Source organism: Pholcus phalangioides, unplaced genomic scaffold (genome assembly GCF_987345545.1).
Source record: "Pholcus phalangioides strain wild (caught in Gottingen) unplaced genomic scaffold, Ppha-v1.0 ptg000013l_1, whole genome shotgun sequence".
Taxonomy (NCBI): Eukaryota; Metazoa; Arthropoda; class Arachnida; order Araneae; family Pholcidae; genus Pholcus; species Pholcus phalangioides.
This window is the reverse complement of record NW_028301606.1, coordinates 10,586,355-10,613,457: the sequence shown is the minus strand read 5'-3', so window position 1 is coordinate 10,613,457 and position 27,103 is coordinate 10,586,355. Positions and strand designations below refer to the sequence as shown.

Sequence of the window (27,103 nt, the reverse complement as noted above, 5' to 3'; positions counted from 1 at the left end):
GGCCATCTTTTTCCCTTTTTTCGGTCATTTTCTCACATTTCGGGGGGGGGGACCAGACCCCCAAGTCCCCCCCCCCCTGGCTACGCCCTTGGTGGTGAACTATAATCCCAGTAACATAGTAACATCCCAGTAACACAGAGTTTGGGTAGCAAAAATTGGCTTCCACACCTCAGAGACACTAATATGAGCAAGCTTGTCTATGGAAGATAAACTTTGCTTAATAATACTCTGAAAATCACTAACGATTAAGGCAAATACAAGGAAGATACAAAACTCCTAATGCATTTCCACATGCTATGGGTGTAGTCTTCAGAGGATAAAAATATCATACTGACCGAAGAATTCCACTTCAATTGAAAGAAAAACATATGTCCGTCCAAGTCAAATGTCATGACCAGAATGCAGCTGAGCATCAGTGGGTGTCTTCTGTATTGCCCTGATTGGCTGCTTGCAAAATGGAGCTATCAGATTGGTCTATTCAAATTTTCTTGCAATTCCTGCTAGTAATGAATTTAAACCATGGCACTGTGATTGGTGATGTTGATTTAATGTTCTTTACTAATTTATTTTTGAAGGCCCCAAATATATGTGCCTTTGTAAAAGTCTAAATCAGTTGCTGTCTTTACTTTGTTGAAAACTTCTGCTTCCTGAAATTTAAATCTATGGCCTTCTTCCTAGCAGTAAGAGACAATGGTTGATTTTTCACATTCTTGATTTTTAAAACATTCGGTATGCTCCTTTAATCTAGTTTTTATGGGTCCTATTGTTAATTTTATTTTGTGGTATAGCATCTTTAGAAGGGTTTGAAACTTAAGTTTTTAGTACGCACATCTATAGTTGTTAGGTTGGTTTCTAGTTCATGGTCTTACGTGTTCCAATCCGAACAGATGTTAAATGTTCTTACTACATAAGTGAAATGCCAAGAGTTTTTGTTGTATGGGATGACAAGACCTAAAACAAAATGGCAGTGAGACCAAAGCCCTGTTCACATGTGGAAACATTGCGGTAGCATTGGGAGATCTAGCACCTGATTGATGACTTTTTCCTTCGTAAGGAAAAAAATGGAGAGCAGTTATTAGTGAAAATTGTTGAAGCGGGTTTTAAACCCGCTTTCTCTATTTCCCATGTGAACGGGGCTCAAGAAAGGCTTATGATAGAATAAGGTTTGGAAACTATTTCTGTTTAGTTACTAATACATCCAAGGAAGATAGTTCATTATTTGTTTTGGATTCAGCTGTGAACAGAACATGAAGGTCTATATCATTCATAATGAGTAGCAATTGTTATAAGTCATCTTTGGAACCATCTCAAAGGACAAAAGCATCATTCACATATCTCTGGTAAAATGAAAAGGGCACAATGTTCAATAACTTATCCTCAAAGTCATCCATATGTATATCACATAAAATCGAGGAGAGGGTAGAGCAATGGGTTGATTACCCATTGCTGTTTGGGTGTAAAACTTACTATCACACACACAAAACTGAAAGTTGTTTGCGAAACACGTGTATTATGGCATATATCCTCTACTTCAAGCTGTGAAAAATTGTGTGTTTTAAGTCATCTTTCTAGACATCTAATACTACCAGTTATGAGAATGTTAGTGAACACTGAGACTACATAAAAAGACACCATGTTAAGCTGTTTGGGTTCAACTGTAAGTATGGTTTGAGCAAAACTCGATGAATTTGTGATATTATTTGATTTAGTGAATGGAAAGAAAGAATCAGAACAAGGAACTTACAAAGGTTATATGAAACTGTACCTATACGCTAGAGAGTAAGCGAGGGAGGGATTATGTGGATTTGTGCACTTTGGCACTAGAGCATGGGAAATTGGGTTTGATGGAATTATAGTCCTTTTTTTTAAAAAGAGTTTCATATTTTTTTCAATTTCAATTTATTTTATTAAATAACAGTTACATTCGCAAAAATAACATTACCCAAGAGGCAAATGGCTGCCAATACTGAGGTTATGATCATGAAAAAAATTAAAAACTGATACAAACTTTTCATGGGAAAAATACATATATACATATACATAAATTCAAACACACAAATAATCATAAATACAAAATCAACTTAATTAGTAGTACAAGTATTCTGAAATTAAATAGCAAATATGTATAATGTGTTCATTATGTTGAAGTAAAAAAGAAAAGGGGGGGGGGGAAGAAATGTGTGTGCACATTTTACTTGTATTTGTTCCTTTAATGATTTTCGGGCTGACTTGTCTAGTTTGACCACAATGTCTGTGCAATCTTGTAATGTTTCAAAAGTACATTTATTCCAATGTTATGCATGCTCGAGGAATGAATTTAAATAGTTATTTAAATTGGTGAGCTTGATTGTTGCACCTTTAGTTTTGGTAATAGGAGGCAATTTGACTTTTTTGATGATTTATTGGTGGCAGCTGGCTTCATGTCTCATTTTAGTTTCAATGAAATATGGTTGCGCCCACGGGTATCAATGATTTGCAATATCAATAATTTGTAAATTTACAGGAAAAACCGCCATTTATCACATAACATTTTTGTAATACTTCTTACAACACAAATACAATGCCACAACAGGCAAAATGCCCAGTGAGGTGGCTGAGATCATAATCACGCTTTATATTTATTTGACCTCCAAAATAACAAAAATTTGCTCTCCCGAGTTCAAAAGCAAATTTTAAAACATAAAATACTTGTTTTCTGCCCTTTTTTAGTCATAGGGAAATAAGGCCGATAATAAAAGGAAAAAAAAGGTGTCACATAGTGTAATAGATACCAGCATACACAAAATAAAAATCACAGACATACATTCTTTAATGGAATTCATTAAAAAAAACTTGGGACATAATTGAACCCTTGTGATGCAATGGCAATAATTGGCATGCTGATAGAATGAGTTAGCAAAATTTAGAAAACTAAAAGAAAAGGTTGGCACTACCAAAAATCTTTAAACATAAGATCAATATATATGATCTTTCTCACCGTACTAATAAGAGCTTTTTGAATGGATTCAAATTATCATAACCATCTGGAATCACTTCATCTTCCGGAGCATCTTTCTCATACCATTTCTTCCACTGTTTATCATTTCTCTTGATCTGCATAAACAAATAACAGCTGTTAATTGAGCATGGTAAAAATATAATTTCAAAAAAGTATGATCTCAATAATGCATTATGATGGTCAATAACTAAAATCCATTTTTGAACATCTCTTTCAAGTGAACAATGTTAACTGATTTTATCAAGTCTGTAAATTTATTCTTTGATTAATTTTATCAATCCTATCATTCAATGATTACTCAGAAACTAAGTAAACCAAGTTGCTGAAATATTTATTGGCATTAAACAATATATATATATATAGAGATGTGAAGATATCGAAAATATTCTCCTGGATGTAAAAATGGGAGAATAATCGAGAATATTCATTTTTCTTTTAAATAATTTAAATTTTTTTATTAATTTTGTTTATATTGTGAAATATATATCAGATTTCATTGCCTGAAAAATTTACAACAAAACAATTTTTGGTGTAATCACCCCCCAATGGCAACTTTACTTCAAGAATATTCTCAGAATATTCTCTAGGTCATGATGAGAGGTTTTAAAAGTTTGGTTATAAAGATTCTAGAAACCTTTAGATTAAAACCTTAAAAAATTATTTTAAAATTAGATAAATTTTCAGAAATACGTTCACAACAAAAGAAATTAAATCAAAGGTGATTGATAAAGGAAGCTATTCTTATATAATCACCTTCATTCTAAGATGCATAACTGTTGTTTTCTTCAATGCACATACACTTGAATTCTGTATCATTCGCATTTCTTTAAAAGTTGTGCAATTCAGGTCTGTTGGTTTAATTTTCTTGCTTTCGAACTTTAATATTGTGGCCTACAAACTTCAATATACCCATCTTCTCGACGGGAAAAGCGATGGGAGAGAATATTCTTGAAAATGTTCTCTCAAAGGACTACTATTATAAATTACTAGAGAATATTCTTACCAAAAATAATAATTATTCTCAAGTTATTTATCGAGATTATTTATTATAATACATGTTATTACATATATTCTTGATAATACTCTTTGGAAAGATTTCGGTAACTGAAGAATATTCTCATCGAGGAGAATATTCTCTGGAAGGACTATTATTAATAATTTCAGAATAATTCTTATTATTTTCTATAAGAATATTCTCCACTAATTTATGAAAGTAGTCCTTCCAGAGAATATTCTCAAGGATATTATATGTAACTATAGTATAAATAACAGGAGCATATTCTCATCAAGAACTTATGAGAATATCCTGAAGTTATTTATAATAGTAGTCCCAGAGAATATTCTCGAATATTCTCCGAAAGATTATTCTCGAGAATTTTACATCTATATATAGGCTGTTGAATAGTCTTTACTTGTTAACTAGGAGAAGACCCTTTAATTGCCTCATTATGAGGACTTGAAGGAATCGACTAGGAGTAGAGGCTTAAAGCCGAATCCCCAACTTCTCGTGCTGCAGCCTGTAAGTAGTCATGTTTGACACATGGTGAACGGACGCGGATGGGCTTGTTCCAACCTGCACAGGCCAGCGTGGAGGATTGCGGCCAAAAATCCTCTAAAAAAAGGAAAAAAAAGAGAGAAATATGAACTCTGTCAATAAACTAAGGCCCTCAGTCCCTAGCAGTCTGAGTGTCCCTGGTTACAGCAGCAACCAGCAAGACATGAAGACAGAGGGTGCTAAAAATCCCTGGGTTGGACCAGGCTGCCATAAGATGACCTTGGCCACGTATAATGGACGATCTCTTTCTTCAGGAAATCGTTTGGAAGAACTGGAAAGAATAAATTGGGACATCTTAGGCATCTGTGAAATAAGAAGAAAAGAAGAGGAGAAAATCGAACTTGCCAGTGGACATGTATTTTACTACGGGGGAACAGATAATGGAAGAACCAGTGGAGTAGGATTTCTCATTCATAAAAAGTGGGAAAATCTCATTGTTGAGTTAGATAGTACATCTGATAGAGTTGCAAAGCTGGTTATGCAAATATCAAGCAGATACAAGATACAGATTATACAAATCTATGCACCAACAACAAGTTATTCTGAGGAAGTAGAAGACTTTTATGAAGAACTAGACGAGCTGCATAGTAAAGGAAACCATCATATCAAGACAGTAATGGGTGACTTAAATGCCAGAATTGCAGAGAGAAGAAATGGTGAAAGCTCAGTTGGAAGTCATGGTTACGGTGTACGAAATGACAGAGGAAACTGACTTGTCGAATTTGCAGAGAGCGAACAGTTATGCATCATGAATTCATTTTTTAAGAAGAAACCCCAAAGAATGTGGACCTGGAGAAGCCCAACTAGAACAACTAGTGAGATCGACTACATCCTATCTAATAAGAAGCATATGATCCAAGACTGCAGTTTTCTCAACAAATTCAATACAGGAAGTGATCATCGACTGGTTAAATGCAGAATAAGGCTTAACACTAGAATGGAAAGAGCGAAACTTATTAAAAATAGAAAAACTGTCATCGATATGGTAAAGCTTCAAGAACATTGGTATAAATTCCAGTTAGAGCTGAAAAACCGATTTGATTTGCTGTATAACACCACTGACGATGAACAAGATGTCACCATGACGAATAAAACTTTAATCACTACCCTAAAAGAAGTAGCAAAAGAAGTCGATGGAGAAAAAGAAATCAAACCGGTGAATAAAATAACAGAAGAAACAAAGAAACTTATGAAAGACCAGAGAGAATTTCGGATTGAGAAAAATGACCCTAAATCAAAAGTGGAATATGCAGAACTTTGCAAGACAGTACGAAAGCGGATTACAGAAGATGTCAGGAAGTTTAATTGCGATATTGTAAAAGAAAGCATTGGAAAATAATAGGAGCTTAAAATCAGCAAAACGAGAACTGTGTGTTGGGCGAAAGGAAATTTTTGCACTAAAAGGGAAAGATGGAACCATCACAAAAGATGGAAATGAAAACATTAATATTGTTGAGGAATTTTATAATACTCTACACAAACATGAAGAACAGGATTGGAATAAAGGAAAGGGAGCAGAAAGAAAAGAAAGTGAAGCCAAATTTGTAAAAGTAGCACCTGTGCTGAAAGAGGAAGTCTACAAGGCTATAAGATGTATGAAAAAAAGGAAATGCCCAGGTGAAGATGGGATTTCAATAGACATTATTGAAGAAGCAGGAGAAGAGTTTGCCAGTATGAAAGCTGCTTTGTTCACAAATTGTCTCACAAAATCGGATGTGCCTGAAGATTGGAATAATGCAATGATGGTTCTTCTTTACAAAAGGGGTGAAAAAGAGGATATCAAGAATTATCGACCAATCAATCTCTTATCAGTAATTTATAAAATCCTCACCAAAATGTTGACATGTAGGCTTGAATCCAAATTGGACGAAGACCAACCAAAAGAACAAGAAGGATTTTGAAGTGGATTTAGTACAAGGGATCACATCCAAGCAATCAGGGAACTCATAGAGAGACACAAGGAATACGAATTACCATTGTGTATGGCCTTCGATTGACTCTGTTTTCACATCTGCTGTTGCTAAAGCTCTAGATGTAATTAGGGTAGAGAAGACTTACATCAATATCATCAGGAAAATACATGACAAAGCAACTGCAACGATTCATTTGGATAAAAGAAAAGCAAAGATTAAGCTTGAGAAAAGAGTCAGGCAGAGTGCTACTATCTCACCAAAACTCTTTACCGCTGTTTTAGAAGTATTCAGAAAAATGGATTGGGGTGAGAAAGGAATTAAAATAAATGGAGAATTTCTCAACCATTTGTTTTGCAGACAACATTGTTGTTATCAGCAGTAATCCAGAGAACCAGAAGAAATGGCACAAGAACTGGCAAAGGCAAGTATTCAGGTGAGCTTGAAAATTAATCTGCAAAAGACTAAAGTTATGTTCAACCTCTCTGCACTGATCTTGCTCAACAACACAGAGATAGAAGAAGTAGAAAGTTATGTATACCTGGGACAAAAAATTACCATGGACAACGGAATCATTAATGAAATAAAAAGAAGGATCAGGATTGGATGGCAAAAACTAATTCGGAAGAGCCACATGCCATTATGCCTGAAAAGAAAAATGTTTAACCAGTGTGTGCTATCAGCAATGACTTATGGAGTTGAAACATGGACACTCACAAGCAAGATGATGCAAAGGCTACAGACAACACAAAGGAGCATGGAAAGATGCATGTTAGGCATCACAAGGAGAGACAGAAAACGAATCACTTGGATAAGAAACCACACAAAGGTATATGATATCATGGAAAGAATCAAACGTTTGAAATGGAAATGGGTTGGACATATTGCAAGAAGACCGCACAACAAATTGACCACAAGTATTCTAGAGTGGTACCCCAGTGGTGTTAAACGTCCAAGAAGGCATCCCCAAGTAAGATGGATTGACGAGATCAGGAAAGTGGCAGGAGTCAACTGGATGGCTAAAGCATCAGACAGAGCAGGATGGAAAAATTTAGAGGAGACATTCATCCAGCAGTGGATTGAAAATGGATGATGATTATGATGATGATATATATATTACATATATATATTTTAAGTTATTATATAAGTTTTGGAAAGTCTTCAGTCCACTAAAATTTACATTTTAATATAGAAACATTGAAATAACGATACATCATAATGAGATTTGTTCATTAAATTTATGCTGTTGTTAGCACCTCTTCTGAATTGGTATTGTTACCACATAAAATGGATTTGTGATTATTTATTTGAGGCAAAAATTCAAATTGATTAGTTGATAAATAAAATTTAGTTAATTGTTTCATCCTGTGAAATATTTTCCCCACACAGCACTGTCTTGTAATACACCCCAGGCATCTTCGATCCTCGTGTCCGATTTCGTGCTCACGAGCACTTGATAAATTAAACACTTTGTACAAATTTAATTCAAGGATTATAATCATCCTGATTCCATGCATTCGTATGTAAAACTTGCTGTAAAGGTGCTTTTCTTTTGATAATGGGTGCAGGCAGTGCTAGCAAATTGAGAAAGGATGAAGACCTCTGTACTACACAGAAAGTAGATTCACAGCAACTTCATTAACACTTTAGGGGGTGGGTTGATAGCACAATATACTAATGTTAAAACACCCTCAAAACAACAAAAACTGGTGAAAACTTTTAAAATATATTAAAGGTGATTTATTTTGAGTGAAGTATAAAAAAATGTTGTAGCAGTTACAAAATCTCCTAAAAAATATTCTTATATAGGGATTTATCATAGTAAAGGACATCATTGCATAGACAGGATTTTAACATTAGATAATAGGCAATTCCAAACAAGATACAAAAAAAATAGATTATAGAGGAGATTAATCATTATATACAGTATCAGTATATATAGTATTTCACTGTATCTTCATTAGCCAAGGTATGACTGTAAATGTTACTTTATGTCATTATGTCTCTAAAAGCGTATTTATATCTGATCTCAACCGTTACGACTTGGCAGAACATTTGAAATAACAAATACCCTTGTTAATATACCTTTACATTATAAATGCTCCATTGAACATGTAAAGAATCTTGTTTACAGCAATTCATTACCGTATCTAGCACCTACTCTACTGAACCCCCTTGTGATTTCTCGTGGGATCCAGTTGAGAAATATTGCTCTAAACAATAAAAGAAGTCCTCCTTTTTTCATTTAACCAAGGGAATGTACATACACACACAAAAAGAAGAAACTGGTAATCCAAAGTGAACATATAATGTTACATATACTGGATAATATGTCTTTTTCATAAAAAGGTAAAATATGAGGGAGGGGGGAAATGCCTGTGGGTGTTAATTAGCCAAATATTTAAATGTAAGATTTTTAAAAAAGAAAGACATTATGATAGAATGCAAGGCCATGCTGAGAGGGTGGGGGATTGACTAGGAGGCTAGAAATCCCCCGAAATGTTAGGAAATTACAGATATATATAGAATACCATACATGAGTTTATTGTTCCATCAATTCCCCCCTCCTCCAATAAATTTATTGCTACAGTCCTGATAGAATGGTATTTTAAATTCAAGAGGTGGATTTTGATTATTATTCACCATAGAAAAACAACAAGTATACATATTGCATGGATATGAGTAAAACCTAAGATGCAAACATCAAACAGAATTTCTAAGTTAAATACATTCGAATGTAAATAATCAGATTTAGAATTTAAGAAAAGAAAAAATAATTCATAAGAACAAAATCAAGCCTTTACAGTTGAACCTTGTTTATACATAGTTCGGTTATCTTTTCAACACACCTTCACAAGTATCTCACGGAAATGGTCGAGCTTGGAAAGTTCCACTAAATTCAGCCATGTCATATCTGTGACCCAACGACAAGATTTCGGTTCTACTTCATTAAGATTGAGAGCAGCACCTCCTGTTATCAAAGACAAAGTCATTAAAAGCACTGTAAAATTTTAATCATTAGAAACTAAGCAATAATATTGGTTGCATTCATTTAATTGTATTTATAAACATTTAAACTACAATGAGAAATTAAAATTTTCAACACTTGCATACATTATTGACAAGTGCAAAAAAAAACTGCTATTAGTTTTTTTTTTGCTAGCTTACATTGGCCTAACCTAGCGGTTCTCAACCGGTGCTCCTTGTGCACTCTCCAGGGGCTCCGCGGCCACTCAAAGAAAATTTAAAAAACTAAAATTAAAAAAAATAATTGGAAATATTTTTAAATAGTAAAAATAAATCAGTAACTTTGATAAATGATTCAAAAATTGGCCTACAGGGCTCTGCCATAGAATTTCTTTACTTGAAAGGGCTCCACGAGTCACAAAAGGTTGAGAACCGCTGGCCTAACCAAATAAAATAACATACTGCGTATTTTCCTTTTCAATCCCCCCAGTGCATGGGTGCAAAAGTTAATTAAAAAGACAAGTTGCCAAAAAATTAACAAGCTGACAAAAAAAACAATCATCTCTCACTAATACAACCCCATATCGCTTATATGCTTCTCTCACAGTTATAAGATTTTCTGCATTTCTGGTCAAAGATATAGCTATTCAAAGGTAAAAAAAAATAATGCAATGGATTCACTTATATGCATCTCTCAGTTATGTGTCTTTTTTTCTTGTTCCCTTGCACTGACACATAAGTGAGAGATCACTGTAATAATAATTAAATAAATGAATTATCTTGAAACACTTGAAAGACACATTATTTCTCTGAATGGAAAAATTGCAGAATCTGCATGAGAAAAAGGATGAAATGACTCCAATATTTTAAAACTTTCTATTTTAAGATGAAAGATCAAGTTAATGATATGAAAGGGTTTTTATGTTTTTCAGACTAAGGAGAAAGTTAAGAAACCAAACTCAGGAATGCGTGATATGCACAGAGGATACTTCTAATCTTACCTTTCAACAGTATTTCAAATTCTTGATGACTTATGTTCCCCTCGGACAAATCAATTTTCAGAGTAAGCAATAGTGTAAACAAGACCTTGTCAACTTCATAAAGGCCACGGCTGGTGTATTTGAACACTTCGAAAGATAAATACTCAATTATGTTTTTGATCCGAGTTGGGGGATTGGGAGATTTTTCAGATCTAAAAATAAATATACTCAGATATTTCAATTGGCACATGAGAGTGAAACAAGAACAAATAATTGTAAATTACACAAAAGATATATATTAAGCCAGATCTAGCATCTTCACATTCACTGAATTTTTTTTTTCTTCATCTATACTCTACATACAGTAAAAGTATGATATAAGTAAAACAGTTTTTATTGAGAATCTTGCTACACATTACAAGTTACAGTGAAACTTCCGATAATTGCCTCCTCAAAATAATGGTAACCTCTGGACAACGGTCACATTTCCACTGAACGGAGCATATTGGATTAACATTGAGGTTAACTTATAAACGAGGACATATGAACAATAGCACTTTTGATTCCTTGGACATGCAAACAAAAGAAAAATGATACATATCCTAATAAAAGTAGACAAGATGATTTTCTCTCTCAAGGAAAATTTCTTCTTTGAACCATAGAAAAATACGAATGTGCATGTTTTCTTTCCATACATTGTGATTTTCAAGAAATGGTATGAGGAACTTCTGAGGGCTCATGATGAATTTCTAAGGGGAAATATGAATCAGAAATTATATTGAAAATATAACAAGTGGTTATGGAATATAGCCCTTAGAGTCCTCGACTTCCTTGTTGTTTGACCAAGAGATCCTCGAGTAATTACTAATCATTCATATCTGAAGATTTCGACAACATGTTGTAAAAACAGAAACAGGGTCTACCCAGTTTTTTAGCAATTGGAAAAAATTTGCAGCTGCAAATCTCTCAAATGTACAGTAGATTATAATAGATGTGTTATAAAACTGCTTCTTTATTAATTATAGTATGGATTGTTGTAATTTTACATGCAATTCAGAAATTTTTTAAGGCATGTAACCTCACAACAATGGTAACAACCCAATAACGGCCACATTTTCATGGTTTCACTGGGGAACATGGTTTTCACTGTAGGGAAGTTTCACTATTTGCAATGCATCATCAATGCTTATACTGAAAATACTCATCACTTATAATGAAAAGTAAATTTTTACTACCTTTCTGTTAGTGTAAGGTTTTTAGTTAACTGCATAGGCGTAAACATGTATAAGGCCCATGGGTCCTAGCCCCAAAATTTGCCATTATCTCCATAGTAACCTGTGGAAATATTAGGTTTGAGGGCACCCTCTAATAATTCTGAGCTCTCCCAATATTTCCAATAACTTTACACATATGATAAGGAGTAATGTTAGTTAGCACAGTGGCTACTTGCATCAATACATTTATTTTACTTCAAAATCAATGATATGAATGTACAAAAAAGCACTTCAAAATGTATCAAACATATGAGACATTCACTAGATAATAGAAAAAAAAAAATTACACATAATGAGTAACATCACAATAAGGCTGGTTGTCCTCTGGAAGATACTAAGAGCAATAACAAGTCATGAGACTGCTAAGTAGTCTTGCACACGTACGCAACTTGTTATCGCTCATTTATTTATTTATGCAATATTGTTGGCCCAAGGCCTATATAAGAGGATGCTGTAGATTTCTACACATATACTTTGAAACATTTGACAAGAAATCAGAGATCGTGGGGGAGTTAACAATAGTAGAGAAGAGCTTGTTCCATTCAACTATGGTATTGAGAAAGAAACTGAATTTAAAACAATCTGTAGAAGCAAAAATAGATTTCAATTTTTTGGGGTGGTCAAGTCTATTGGAAACATAGAAAGGCTCAGTCAGAATACTGGACGTATCGAAATTTAAATGACCATGAATAATCTTGTAAAGCATGGCTAACCAGGAGATAAGTCGGTGAGTAGTGAGTGGGTGGAGATTAAGTTCAAGTTTAAGATTGGAAACAGACCTCAGCTGCATAAGAAAGAATGGGAGAAGTATAAGTTTGGTAGCAGAGAAGTCTGACGTCACGAGTAGAATGTTTGAGGTTGCAGTGAAGGAAAAAAAGTTGTTTGTTGAGACATTACTAGTAGACATAATCGGTATGATTATTCCAATAGAGATTATGACTTAATCAGCCGAGATTATGACTCCCAGATATTTAAATTGAGAAACTTTGGATATGATTACATTATTGATCGAGTATGAAAATTTGAGGGAGAAGGAAGGGGCATTCTCGTCTTTGCTGTGGTTGGGACCGGACGTGCTTTTATTGCGCTCCACTCACCGACCCATAGCAGCAGTTTTATCTGAAACCGTTGATGGGGGATTACCGAAGGATTATTCATCACGTCGGTGCTCCATTTTGTGTCTTTGTGTTTTTCTTTGTTCTCCTGAGTCTTACTTAGCATGTTTTTCATTTTTGGGTCATATTTTCTGCTGTGTTTCCTTTTTTTTTTTTCTAGCACATGTTGGATTTGAGAGATAAGTGGTTTTCTAATTGCTCTTAATTTTTTTCATTTTCGTTGTGTATTTAAGATCAACTTAAATTTTTTTTTTGCTCGCATTTCATTTACATTGTATTTTCACCAGGTTTGTGTTTTCTCCCGCTTCTTTGATATAAATTAGTGGGTTTTTTTGGACGTTAGTGTTAGAAAACAAGGTATACTTTTTCCCGGGTACTCTCAATAACTGTTTTTCTTCCACTTGTGCCTATTGTTGTAATGTTAGTGATTTGAGATAGTTAGCTAATTCTAATAAGTATAAATTGTACTTTGTACCCTAATACTTTTTTCAGAATGTGTTTTGTATCCTTTATATACATATATATTTTCTTCGTGATTTAATGTTGACCATTCTATTTTACTTAATTTTTTTTTGAGCTTGGGTAATAAGAAAGATTTTTTAGAAACTGTGATAGTTGTGGAGGGCATGGATCTTATAGCCATTACAGAATCTTGGTCAAACGATGGGGATGAATCTTTCTTACACATCTCACGATGCAATACTTTTTTAAGAAATAGATCTGATAGGAAAGGGGGTAGGTGTTGATATACGTGAAATCATGTTTGAAGGCTAGAGAGTGTAACGTGCAGAGAAGTGATATTGAAACTATATGGGTTGAGCTTGAGAACAAAAGATGTCATAAACGTTGGGGTTTGTTACAATCCACCGAATAGGGATCCAAACTACATCGCCAAATTTCATGATGAAATTTCCTACATGTGTAAGCGTAAGAGAGTTCTCATACTAGGGGATTTCAATTACCCAGGTATTTATTGGGAGAACCTTTCATCTAGAGATCAGTATGAAAGAGACTTTCTTAAGTTGGTGCTCGAAAATTTTTTGTATCAGCATGTTTCAGAAGCCACTAGGGTTACTGCTATTTTGGATTTAGTTATTACTAGTTCTGAGGATCTTGTTGAACATGTTTCGGTGGGGGAAGAGTTTTCTTCCAGTGATCATCGTATAGTCATCGTATGGCAGATAATATTGGCTCTGATCCAAAATCATTTTTTCGATAAGTCAATAGGCCTAATGGATGTAAGGGGACAGCTGGCCCCCTCTCGATAGGAGGGTCTAGGTTAAAGAGCAATGTAGATATGTGTAGTGGTTTCAATGACTTTTTCGCGTTGGTTTTTAATAGAGATAATGATATTCAATGTACTGGTATTGCATGGGGTAATAAAATCCTCAACGATATTCAAGTTGAAGATGTGGAGGTCCTAAATCTTCTAAAAAATGTATGTGCAAGCAAAGCACCAGGACCAGATGATATGTATTCCAGGGTCCACAGGGAATGTGCTATTGAATTGTTGGGGCCAGTTGCACATATATACAGGAGTAGTGTTGCCGAGGGTATCCTCCCAAGGGATTGGAAACTTGCTAATGTTGTTCCGATATTTAAGAAGGGTAGTAGAGAAGCTGTGTCCAATTATCGTCCAGTGAGTTTGACGAGCTCCCTCTCGAAAATTTTGGAAATTATTATCAAAAGGCAGTTGGATACACAAGAATAATGTATTGTCGGATAATCAGCATGGGTTCAGGAAAGGGAAGTCATGTGTAACTAACCTCCTTTGCTTCTATGATCACGTCACTAAGGTTTTGGGTAGGAGCAAAAATGTAGATGTTGTTTATCTTGATTTCCAGAAGGCATTTGATCGGGTCCAACATGGTAAACTCTTGAAGCGTTTACATGAGATTGGGATTGGGGGCAACTTGTTGAATTGGATAGAATCGTGGTTAAGAGATAGGCTGCAACGAGTTATGGTGAACAGGGAATGCTCTGGTTGGACAGACGTCACAAGTGGAGTTCCTCAAGGAAGTGTCCTTGGTCCCATACTTTTTCTCTTTTTATTGATTAACTCGATTAGGGTATCGATGGGATTACTAGCGAATTCGCAGATGACGTGAAGCTAATAGGGGTAATCAGGAATCAAAGCAATAGGGAGCCGCTCCAGAGAGACCAACCTAAACAGGATTGCAGCATGGGCAAATAAATGGAGCATGATGTTTAGCGTTGATAAGTGCATGGTCGCTCATTTTGGTTCGAACAACCCACGGTTCTCTTACGAGTTGAATGGTGTCACTATCCCGGATGCAACTAGGGTCACCGATTTGGGAATTCTCATTGACGAGCGGCTTAGGTTTTCTGAACATTGTTCAGCGGTGGTCAAAAAAGTGAATAGCATGCTTGGTCTCATTTTCAAAAAAGTCTCTTTGCGTTCTCCTAAAGTCATTCTTCCGCTTTTTCGAGGCCTAGTTCGTCCTGGACTGGAGTATCCTGTAAGGTTTTGGAGACCATACCTACTGAGGGACATAGACTTGGTTGAAGGTATGCAGAGAAGAGCTACGCGTGTCCTTATTGGCACACGGGGCTTGAGTTATGAAAAGAGACTTGATTTTTTGAATATGTTTACATTGGATGAACTCAGGTGTCGAGGAGATATGACCGAAGTGTTCAAAATTTTCAATGGGATGTATAGGATGGACCATGAACTTTTAGTACACTGCCAATCGACTGCTTTTACAAGGGGACAACAGTATTGATTGGTAAGGGACAATGCGAGGTTATGGTGTCGCAGGGAATTTTTCTCTAATAGTGTTGTCAATAAATGGAATAGCTTACCCCCGGAGGTTGTAAATTGTAACACAATTGACATGTTTAAAAAGAAATACAATAAACATGTTGGAGTAAATCGAGAAGCTATCCATACTTAGAATAAGACAACCATAATATTCTTTATGGGCATTGTATAATATTTTATCATGTGTGTATATTGTTTATAATTTTTGTGATTGTGTTTTTAATTGGGTTGCTGTATTTTTGAAATATATGACATCCTTATTTGCTATGGGCATCTTTTTCTTAGCCACCTCGTTGGGCATTTTGCCAGTTGTGGCATTGTATTTGTATAAGAGTTTTCATAACAGCTTCCAGTGGACAAGAAGCCTTATGTGTTCATTTTTTAAATAGAATCTGACAGCTCACCTTTCTAAGGATATGTCAAAAATTCCTAAAAACTGAACCAGGGATGTCTGGTACATGATGTTTACAAAGCTCATATCACAGATCAGGAAATATAGAATACTTCCTCGATGAGCCACTAAATGAAGAAATTATGATAACATCAATGAGAGAAAAATATCAATCGTAAGTTGAAATAATAAAGGAAAAATTGTTCATTTTTCACTTTTAAAGCTCTCATTAAATGATAATTTAGCTTAATAAATGAAAAATTAATAAAAACTTAATAAATGCATTAAATTAGCTAGCTATAGGAACAAAAATTACACAAAATAATCAAATTCAATGAACTCAGATGTATTCAGCTTCAACTTTAGATTGGGGTAAAAAAAAGTGTGAAGATGAAATGCTGGAATGAAAATTTATCATGATGTAAACCTTTCTATGTCTGTACCAATATTATCATTCTCTGCACACAAACTTTTTTCCCAAATTAACTACTTTTTTGTCAAACCATAAATACCAACATTTCAATAATAATCAACCAGTGAAATCAACCTATTATTGCCAAACTTGGAACATAAATAGTTGTAATTTTTACCATTCAAAACTGTTTTGAAGAAAATTTGAATCTTACATACGAGAGGTAAAAAATTAAGAAAGTCAAGTCATATAGATAGTATAATTGATTAAACACTGAAACCATTGTTGCATTCTATAGATTAATTACATAGATTAACTAATCTTTCAAGCATAAAACAGCAATAAGCTATTCAACACTATAGCGAAGAGCGAGTTAATTTATTTTTTGATTATTTCTCTTACCAGGTCTATACTCTTCTCTAGCCAGATTGATCATGATTTCTGTTGAGGCTGCTTCTTTCAACTGCTTTGCCACATCAGCAGCAGTCTCTTTTGTGACTTTTAACACATCAATCACAGACTCATCATCAACTAGAGATCCCTAAAATGTAAGTCACATAAGATTTCAAAACACAATCTATCACCTTGAAAATATTTTTTTTTGCATTTATTTTATTCAATAAACTATAAATATGAGAATGGTTTCTGAGCTATGAAAAATGGAAAGCTATAAGTTTTCATTACATAAATTATTAAACAGATAATTAAACAGATACGTACCTTTGTAGTAGCCAATTTATGGAGTAAATTATCTTCAAGCTCTTTAGTTTTTCTCTTATTGTTTGCAACATTTTCCATTAACTTGACCCTTTCTCCTTCCAGTTCCTAGAAAATATGTTATAGATAGGAAGATATTAATCTTTGCTTAGGAATGCTTGTTCCAGAGTATCTGAGTAACTAGGATTTATATGGGGGAGGGGGGGGGCGAGACAAACGTGAAATTTTCTCCCCTCCAACTATAAATTTGATTTTAAAACAGTGTACCAGTGCTTTTATTTCCACTTAAAATTAACTGCTCCCTCCCCAAATTTTACCACCTTGGGCAGTTCCCCCCTCTAGTTCCAGCCCTGGCTTGTTTCCTAAGCTTCAAAATATGAGAAATTCAAATCAAAATATGAGCAAAGAACTATGTTTAACCAAATATCACAAACTTTTGGCTACAATTTTTACTCTAAACTTATAAACAATCAGTATCTAAATTTTAAATCATTTCCCACAGTAATTAATACACACAAATACAAATACAAGGCCGCAACAGGCAAAATGCCCAAGCAGGTGGCTGAAAAAAAGGTGACCATAACAAAAATAGTGATGCCATATATTTCTAAAATACAGCAGCCCAATCATCACTCTGATATGAAACCATAATTTAGTGTCCATAATTTTCAGAGCCATATAATACATAGTTTGCTACTCTGAGAAAAATATATTATTTTATAATGATTGATATCAATGGTGAATAATCTTCATGTGAAAATCAATCAATAATTTTTTTTTTTTCAGTTTAGAACATAGTTTCCCAAACTTTTTGTTCTATAGCCCCTTCCACAGAATATTTTCTCTCTTATCGCCCACTAACTTAAGTCGATCTATAGGATCCCATGTTACACCTGTAGTTTCTATCGCCCTCTTCCTCTGAAATACTCCATCATCCCCCCCCCCCTCGAGGGAGACATTACCCACTTTGGGAAACACTGGATTAGAAAGAAAGGGGAAAGAAAGCTCAAATGTATTTCTTCTACCTCTCAGGACCGAGATAGCCCCTCCTCCACATTAAAAAAAATTAGATACAAAAATATAAAATTTTTACCAATTTATTTAGAAAATACTTTTTCGACCTATCAGAAAAAAAAATTGCAGATAAAACACAGCTGTCGTACTAAGAAATTCGAAGGATCCATCAATTCCATGAAGGAAAATATGGTGATCTCCTAACATAGTTTTAACTTTCCCTAGCAAGTAGCTGGGTTAGTCTTTCAATTTCTTAAACGGCTTTGTTAAGAAAATTTAAAAGGCAATTAGTTTGGTAAGGTAATTAGAATTTAGGTAATTTTTGTAAAAATAATTAGGGTTTGGTCAGATAAAAATAAATAAATAAATAAAAAAAAATATATATATATAACAAAAATATATATTAACAGGAAATTTGTAGATTGAAATAAAAAAATCTAATGATTCCAATTTTTGATGATGCTAGGCAAAAATGGCATAAATAGAGTAAAAATGGGGACATGAAAATCCCTCGTCATGACAACAGACACTTGAGCCATGAACTCAAAGCACCTGTGATGAATTATGTAAGCATTTGCAAATATTTCAAAACTGTCCTATAAAAAATTGTGCATAGATATAATCTGGAAACTAAATTATTAAATTCTTTTGAGCCTATGATTCAAGAGTTGCCGTATACCCCCAAAGTAGAATATGCCAAAAACTTCGACGAACAGCACAGAACAATCTGTCGAAAATTTTAAGAAAAGTAAAGGGCACCAAAATGCTGTATTGGGAATTTTTATTGCACAGCATTTTCAGCTGAAGGCTCATTGCAGAACAATACAAAAGATTCTGCTTTGGGGTCATATACTGTATATACATGTAGTGGTGTACAATGATTGTATTCAATTCTCAAATTGAAAATATTAGATTTATTTCATTATAGTAAATTAAGTCAGTATATAATAATGTTAAATTGTGAAGAAATTTAAACCTAAATTAAAAATATAATCAAATATTCACAATCTAAGCTTTTTATGAATTTTTGTTATTTTGCAAAAAATGTACCTGTTTTTCAGCAAGAATCACACGTCCCAACAACTGATCTTCCAAACCTTTCATGGTGACTGTGAAGTCAATGGTAGAGGTTCTAGCAGAAACCTGCCAAGAGTCAAAGACAATAAATTTACACAACATCACATTTTATATAACCATCGGTTAAACATTAAAAATTCCAGCTGAAAATGTGAGCAGCTTACCTCAGGCGAATACGTTGGGTTTGGCAATTTAGTAGTTATGTATAGCCTGAATGCTGGCATGAAATCTACATCTTTGTCACCAATTTTTACCTAAACAAATAATTGACATTTAAAAAAAATGGAATTTCAAATAAAAGAATCTATGCAAAGCATGTGTTTATGTAATTCCAAGATTTATAATGAAATATTGAGATTTTCAAACAACACTGGATAGCAATTAAATTATGCCTGACATGAAAATATACAATTCCAAGTGGTTAAAACCTGCTGTACAAGACTATTGCTATGGCAACGTTTTATTTGCTCATTTTCTAGATATACACTGTAAACAGCTAAAAAATTCTTTATGAGCATATGGAAAAAAAAGAGCACAGAACAATGCTAACCAGGGAGAATAGTCAACCTCTATGCTGGTTGACTACTCTTCGACAATAGTAAGAGATGCTCCTTATGTCCAGTACAAGTGCAATGCAAAATGAAGTAACCTGTCAGACGCCGAAAAATGCATAGAAACATTTGCACATTTTCATGTATTTTTTGTGAATATTAATGCTGTGCCTCTAAATTTTGATGAAGTTTCTATATATTTGTGTTATTTTTCTGTATGTTTATTTTGGTTTCTATATACTTATATTGTACTCCACACAATGTATTATACAGTAAAACCTTGATTAACTGTCACTCATTTAACCATCAGTTTCTGTTAGCTATCATCATCTAAAAAAATTTGTGATTATCAATGATAATAATCGATATAACGATAAATCCTTGTATAATGATATTTTTTCATATCTTGTTTAGAATTGTGTTTATACCATAAAAGTTTGATCAACCATCGCTCGTTTAACTGTCAGTTTCTGTTCCCCTTCGTCATCTAAAAAAAATGTGTGAGTATCAACAAACAGACATTTTTAAAACTCTCCACTGATTACTTTTACACCATTCTGTATAAAGCTGGAAGTGATTGTACTGTATGATGATGGAAGTGACTAATCGTCAGTGGCAGAGAAGTTGAGCTTGATCTGGCGAGCCACAAAACCCATCATTAACCAGTCGCTATTGTGTTACATATTGTTAAGTCGTGGCTCAGTCGTGACAGAGTAGCCTGTGTGTTCAAATGAATGTTTCGTTGTAGTTGAATGTAACAAAATGGATGGAGGCTTTGAAATTTCGAACAATGATGAAAGTGTTTCTAGTGTGACTACCATTGAAGAAATTGATGATGATGATGAAGGATCAGTTCTTGACCAAAAACGTACAACTAGCCACTTAGAAGAGGAAACAATATTATCAAAGTGCATCAACTGGTATATATATAAATGCAAGAAGAGGCAAATGCAACACAGATCCTACTTCTACATAAGATACAGAACAATGTCGAACAGAAAGCTCAAGCCTCAAAGACACAAAAGGAGATGACAGATTATTTTAAAGTACTGTAATGTAGGTTCATACTATTACAATACATTTCTGTACATTATTCTTATATTAAAGTTAATATTGATCCTTTTGCAAAATTAAATACAATATCTATGTATTATTTGTTTTAAAGGATTTTATTTTAATTTTCATCCCAAGCCCGTAGGGAAATCACGTTACTGTACATATGTATTAAGAGATTTCTGTTATCCATTGCAGCCCTGGTCCGGATGATGATGTTTAATCAAAGTTTTACTGCATTGTGTTATTATATGCATGTTAAATGTGTAATGTCAAAGAAAACCATAACCAATCCAGCCTTTTCCATGGTGAAATTCATGTTTAGCGCATCATATTACATATGAAATGACTATTTTTGTTTTGAATGTAGAAACTTTGTCAAAATTTGTCGCTCAGTACATTCTAAAGCATTATAAAAAAAACATTGGCGTATTTCTTGATAACACCATCAATGTTGAACTCGAAGAAATGCTGCCATTTACACAGGGCTCCATGGTGGACTAAAAAATTTATATCGGGGCTTAAAATTATCCGTGCGTGATTAATAGCTTGCGCAAAAGAAATGTGTTTTACTCCTAAAATATTTGATTGCCACCTAGATTTTTTTCTTGATTTGATAGATACCAGAGGTATATTTGGTGATTTTCGGTATAAGGCTTTGTACATTAACATCTTAAAGGGAACATTGATCTGACATCTAAAGATTATTCCTGAAAGGTATTTGTATCATGCCAAACTTGTACATCAAAGCAAAATTTCCCGTTTAAAATAATGGAGATCTTGTTAATTTTTTCTACATTCTCCTCCCTAAATGTTAATACTTGAAATCATTTGGCCTGAACAGTGTATTCTGATAAGAGTAACAGTATTTCTGTATACACGACAAGACCTAATATAGCAAACTATATAAAGCAAACATTACAGAACAACAATAATTATCTATTTTGTACAAAGCACCCATGCTTTAATGTGTCAAATGAGATTTTTCTCATACATTTCAAGCTCCAGGTCAATTGGATCGCTCATAAGTTGACACACTTGCAACTCGAGATATCACTATGTGTTCTTAAGAAAAGATATGTAATCATATAAAATAAGGTATTATCTGAGTTGACTTCTGGAACAAGTTAAAATCTTACATATCCAATTTGTCTGATTCTTACTTTTATTTTGGCAATACGAACACAATAATTCACATCAAAGCTATGGAAATTCCAGTGAAAGAGATTTTAATTCATCGCATGGAGGAATAAAGCAAATAATGCAGGAAATAAATAAATAAAAAATTTCCAATCTTGGTTATATGTATCATGACCCTGAGCTAGTAGTGAGTGTGATCACTAAGAAAGTCTTGAATATAAATGAGGAGAAAAAACATTTTTAAATCTCAACAATGTGCTCTTCAAGTTTGAATCTTTGTTACAATTACAGTATAATGACCACAAAGATAATCTCACAAAAAACGTCTCAAATTTATATCATTTCTGATGATCTAGTTCTCTTGAGTACTATAAGGAAATTTGTTATTTACCTCAATGAGGTATTAAGTGGTTTTACGAGTGCCAAAACATTTTTATCATAAACAGCTTAAAATAAACATTTCTTGCAACTATCCTGAAATGTACCCGGTATCGAATACAGAAGAATGCTCAGAGTCATAGTGAAATACCTTTAGTATGGTGCCAGACTTGACAAAGTTTTTATCCAAAACGTTATCTAAAACTGGGTCAAGCTCATTCCCTACATCTTCAATAAGCATAGGCAAGCCTTGGGAGAGACAGTCTTCAAAAGTTTGTCGAAAGTGCTTGTGGTTTAAAGATGTCACCTAAAAAAATTTAGCATATATATGCGATATAACGATCAATTATTTTTCAGACAACATGATTTGTTTGAAAGATTTGACAAAACAAAATAAAAAACATATATACATACACGTAGATTGTTATGACTTTCTTTTTTGATTAACCAACTTCTTCCTTGTCCTTGTGGATCAATGAGTAGAGGATACCTTTCAGACTTGGTAACTATTATACCATTTTGAAGAGAAAGTTCATCATTAGGAAGACCCTGCACACCCCATTCAGCAATCTAGAACAAAATATAAACGTGCATATATTTTTATGTATAACTTTTACATTTCATTCGGGAGAATAATTATTGAAATGTATGCTTCTTAATTTAAAAGATACAATGGCAGCACATATAAAGGTGGCTTTACACCGGTTGACCACTTGATCAACAGGAGGTTGAAATTCAGACAAGCACAAAGACTTCCAAAAATTCTAGATGTGATCGGTTTTTATTTTCACTAATGCTCATAACAGAAAAACTGGATTAGCATGAATGTTAAGAACTGAAAAAATGTTTTTTTTGTATTGTCTTGAATCCCTACACCAGTTATAAAAGTTGAAGCAATTATTGATGAAATCTCAAAAATGTCAGACCATTTTGATAATTATTGTTCAAAATTTATCAATAAAATAAAAACAATTAATTTTATGATATCTTTGCAATCAAATTTATTGGATGCTAAAAGTCAGACATCATAAACAATATCAGTAGATTCATCAAACTGCATTGCCTACATGTTTTGTTCTTTTAGGTGAAATATCACTCTTGGGTGAACATTTTTAGATAAATACTTATTATGTGTGTCAAAATTATCTAAGCATTATCCCCCATCATCTCAAAAAATAATTATATCAAAAATTTCCTTTTTATATTCTACTAAAAAAAAATTTTAATTCCAGAGAAGACTGGTATAAAATAATGGATTCTGTAAAACAAAAGTATGAGGCTTAATTTTCTTAGTTACAACTTCTAATACATAATTATCCCGTTTCTTGACCTTTATATCGCTGCAAACTGTGTTGGCTAATTTTTTTTCTTTTTTAAATACTACTGAGAGTAATGTTGCAGCGGCCAACTCATTATCATTAGTGTCATATACATTTTATTAGAAAACAGTCTTAATTTTGGTTCATACGTTTATGTTTTGGACTTCTTAAGAAAATAATTTAGTCGGTTTCCTTTAAAATGTTTTGCAGCACACCTACGATCCTCTCACAGCACACCAGTGGCTAAAAAATACATCTACGTAAAATAAGAAGTTAGATTTTACCGTTCACTGATTAAAAAGCCATTTCTTTGAAGGTAAAATTGTAGTAATGATAGACTGTGGTTGTGTGTATGTTTATTAAAGTCAAAAGAACTGCATAAATGGTGCGGATGTTTGAAATATAAAAACATGACTGCTGATAAATCTAACCACTTATGTTGACTAAATAGAAGAAAAGCAATATAGATATACCCCTAATTGTGGTAAGAACAACAGCTACACAGGTTTTGATCACTGATTATTTTTGTCAAATCATGGTTATTTTCTGCATACAAGGGTTAATTAGACCAGGACTACTTGCTCATTCCGAATGGCAGCATTCATCATTTTGTCTTTTTTATACTCAGAGAGAGGTTGGTGCACTAACCCCTCTGTGAAGGATCCCCTGCAGTAGCGATATTTTTTCTCTGGTCCTGTAGTCATTGGTATTGTTGTATGCAAGCATCAGGAAAGTTTCTTGCAAGGACAAATCGAGTATCTCTACAGGTTTTGGAACTATGTGAAGTCTCTTGACACTGAAGAAAGAACTTCCCACAACATTTTGAAATGTGTATAGCTCTTGTGCACATTACATTTATATATATGTATATAGGTTTGTTCTCTTTCCATTTACTCATTCATCCAAAAGGTGAACTTTTTCTGCTTATGTTGTGTTGTATCAACCAATCTCTCAAAAAATAGCAATAGTATAAAATGTTTAAAATAATTACAAGATGAAAAATTCAAGCAATTCACCATATGTGACAATGCCATATTCAACATGATGAATTGAGAATATCATTTAACAGATGCTAAAATGCATATCTATCAAATAATTTGGTATTTTTTTTTAACTAAAACTTTTTCCAGCAAAATGAAGAAAAATAGGCTAACCGTCGCTGCATCAATCAGAGAATTCACTAAGTTCAGCTCTCCGTCATATGGGATATTTCTTGTAATAAGTTGGTTTTTCCAATAATTGAGCAAGAGATTTCTGAACTCTTGATTAAAAGGACCAGCATAAGACAAGAATGCTCCTAAAAGTAATGCATCACCAACCAGCCTGAAAAATCACATCTCATTTCAGTACTGAGTATCTAACTTATAAAATTAAGCAGTCCATTCATCCACAAAAAATACATAATGAAACTTTGGTATCTTGAAGTGCTTCAAGAAATCAACATCCCTTCAGTTATTGAAAGTTTAAATTGCAGAATTTTGAATATAAATGTTCACAGACGTGCTAACTTTTGGAATCCAGAAATCCAGAGATTTTTCCGAGGGGGTACCTACCCCCCCCCTCCCAAAGCACTCAAAGACCTCGATCAAAAAAAATTCACAAAAATTTTTTTCCCATCAATTAAGAAAAAGTTCCATTCCTCCTTCCCCCTAGGCAGGTTCAGCATTGCCCCTGAGCAGAATATAATTTCATGTCAGTCTTTCCATGCAGAATAGAGAAATCACATCTACATACTGTTCATAAAACATAAGTGTTTCCTTTCATGGATGCTATCAGTGATTGATAATCTTGGATATATGAACTCTTAAAAGCTTTATATTTATCTTTATATAGCTTAAAGTTTTATATTTTCATAAAAACATAAGACATTTAATCAGAGGAAACAATTAAAAAACTTCAAAACACAAAGCTGCTGACAAAAAACTTGTGTTTACCGCATGGCTGTTAATGGAATACAATAACGATTATACAGGAATTTCTGGGCAACCAAGGGATTACCCCTGATAAATGATTGCCGATAAACACTACTTAAACAAAGTGACGTCTTTGCCAGTTGCTTAAATGCGGTCACCAAGACTTTTCCGGTTGCTCGATGAAAATGACCACAGCTGTCCTCTATGGGTGTTTTTCCTAACGACGGCGGCAGTCATTGACGTCATGACACCACAAAAGCTAGCGTAAAATCTAATTTTCTGCCAAAATCCGGAGAAATTTTAACAAATCCGGAGAGCAGGAGGAAGGATGAAAAATCCGGAGAGTTTGCAGGTCTGTGTTCATCAAAAAAATTTGTCAACTTTTCGATTTAAATTTTTGCAGAGATTCAGGAAAAGCCAGGAAGCATTATCAATGAACTATAGGACTTATAATCTAATTCCATTATTAAGGATGAAATGGAAGCTATACATGGAAGATCAGCATCAAAACCAGTAAAAATAAATTTCTTATGTCTAAAAACATAGCTACCAAATATGGAGAATTAGAATTTGGGAGCTTTTGGCAAGGTTCCAAATTCTGAATAAAAACAAATATAAAAGTGATTTTTGAAAAATAATATATGGATCACTCATTAATAAAAGTAAAATTGTAAATTTTCTATTTGAAAACTGACATCATGCACACCATCGCAGATCAGTGCAAAATCACCAATCATTGCCAACCAATAGGTTAAATCAGTTTCTCAAACCATTTTCAGCCCAAATGGCACCCTATGGACAATATTTTCTTCATGTGCGCCCCCGTCTTATCCGGTGTCCTTACCTCTCATACCATATGAAGACCCTTTCTACTAAGAGTTGAATTTAATCAAAACTAAATTTATCATGAACAAAATTTTTATAAATAAGATCAATCTTTGAAAACCTGGGCCAGGAACGGATCCAGAACGTGGATGATCACCTCTCCCAAGAGTTGAATTAAATGTGAAAAATGCATCTGTGTAAAATATAGGATAATCCAACAAACCTACAATCGACTCTCCATCATCGTGACACATCACCTTGAGTCTGTGCCTAACCTGGGCCAAAATTTGGTGAGCATCCTTCTTGTCGGGTTTTATGCATGGCCATCTCAACATCATGGGTCCCCGAGCAAAATTTGTTCCAGAGTACCCATGCTTGACTTGAAGTAACAGCCTACATACTTGCATTCAAAATCATAGCACTGGATCTCATCATGTAGGCCTCCATTTATATGAGGCCTTTGGCCACGCCCACATGGGCCTGTGAGTAAAGATCGCCTTGGTTCTACAGACAGCTCAGCTGAAGAAAAGTAGTAACATTTTCTCCCACAAACATTTCACTTGAAAGCTCTAATTCTTCACTGTTCTTTGTGACTCCCACTTCACCACTTGTCATGGCTCCCCCTTTCATTTGATTTTCATCAGTTGCCCACTTATAATATCCTAGAACCATGAGGGAGCCCATATGCAGGGGTGCAAGTGCCCCTCATTCATTTTGGAGCAGCAAACTTTC

The 27,103-nt window shown here is 34.0% G+C and overlaps 1 protein-coding gene across 1 annotated transcript in view; it reads right to left on the bottom strand.

The window, feature by feature from the left end:
* The window catches only part of LOC149078585 (dynein axonemal heavy chain 8-like), a 294,865-nt gene that overhangs the window by 33,251 nt on the left and 234,511 nt on the right, over positions 1 to 27,103 (bottom strand). Inside the window, exons 67-77 of the mRNA XM_089241134.1 lie at positions 24,788 to 24,956; positions 22,729 to 22,884; positions 22,466 to 22,621; positions 19,357 to 19,446; positions 19,166 to 19,258; positions 17,105 to 17,209; positions 16,787 to 16,925; positions 15,986 to 16,100; positions 10,432 to 10,622; positions 9,313 to 9,434; positions 2,978 to 3,093 (exon numbers count right to left, since the gene is read on the bottom strand). Coding sequence (XP_089097260.1) covers positions 2,978 to 3,093; positions 9,313 to 9,434; positions 10,432 to 10,622; positions 15,986 to 16,100; positions 16,787 to 16,925; positions 17,105 to 17,209; positions 19,166 to 19,258; positions 19,357 to 19,446; positions 22,466 to 22,621; positions 22,729 to 22,884; positions 24,788 to 24,956 — 1,452 coding nt within the window. The remainder of the gene's footprint in view (positions 1 to 2,977; positions 3,094 to 9,312; positions 9,435 to 10,431; positions 10,623 to 15,985; positions 16,101 to 16,786; positions 16,926 to 17,104; positions 17,210 to 19,165; positions 19,259 to 19,356; positions 19,447 to 22,465; positions 22,622 to 22,728; positions 22,885 to 24,787; positions 24,957 to 27,103) is intronic.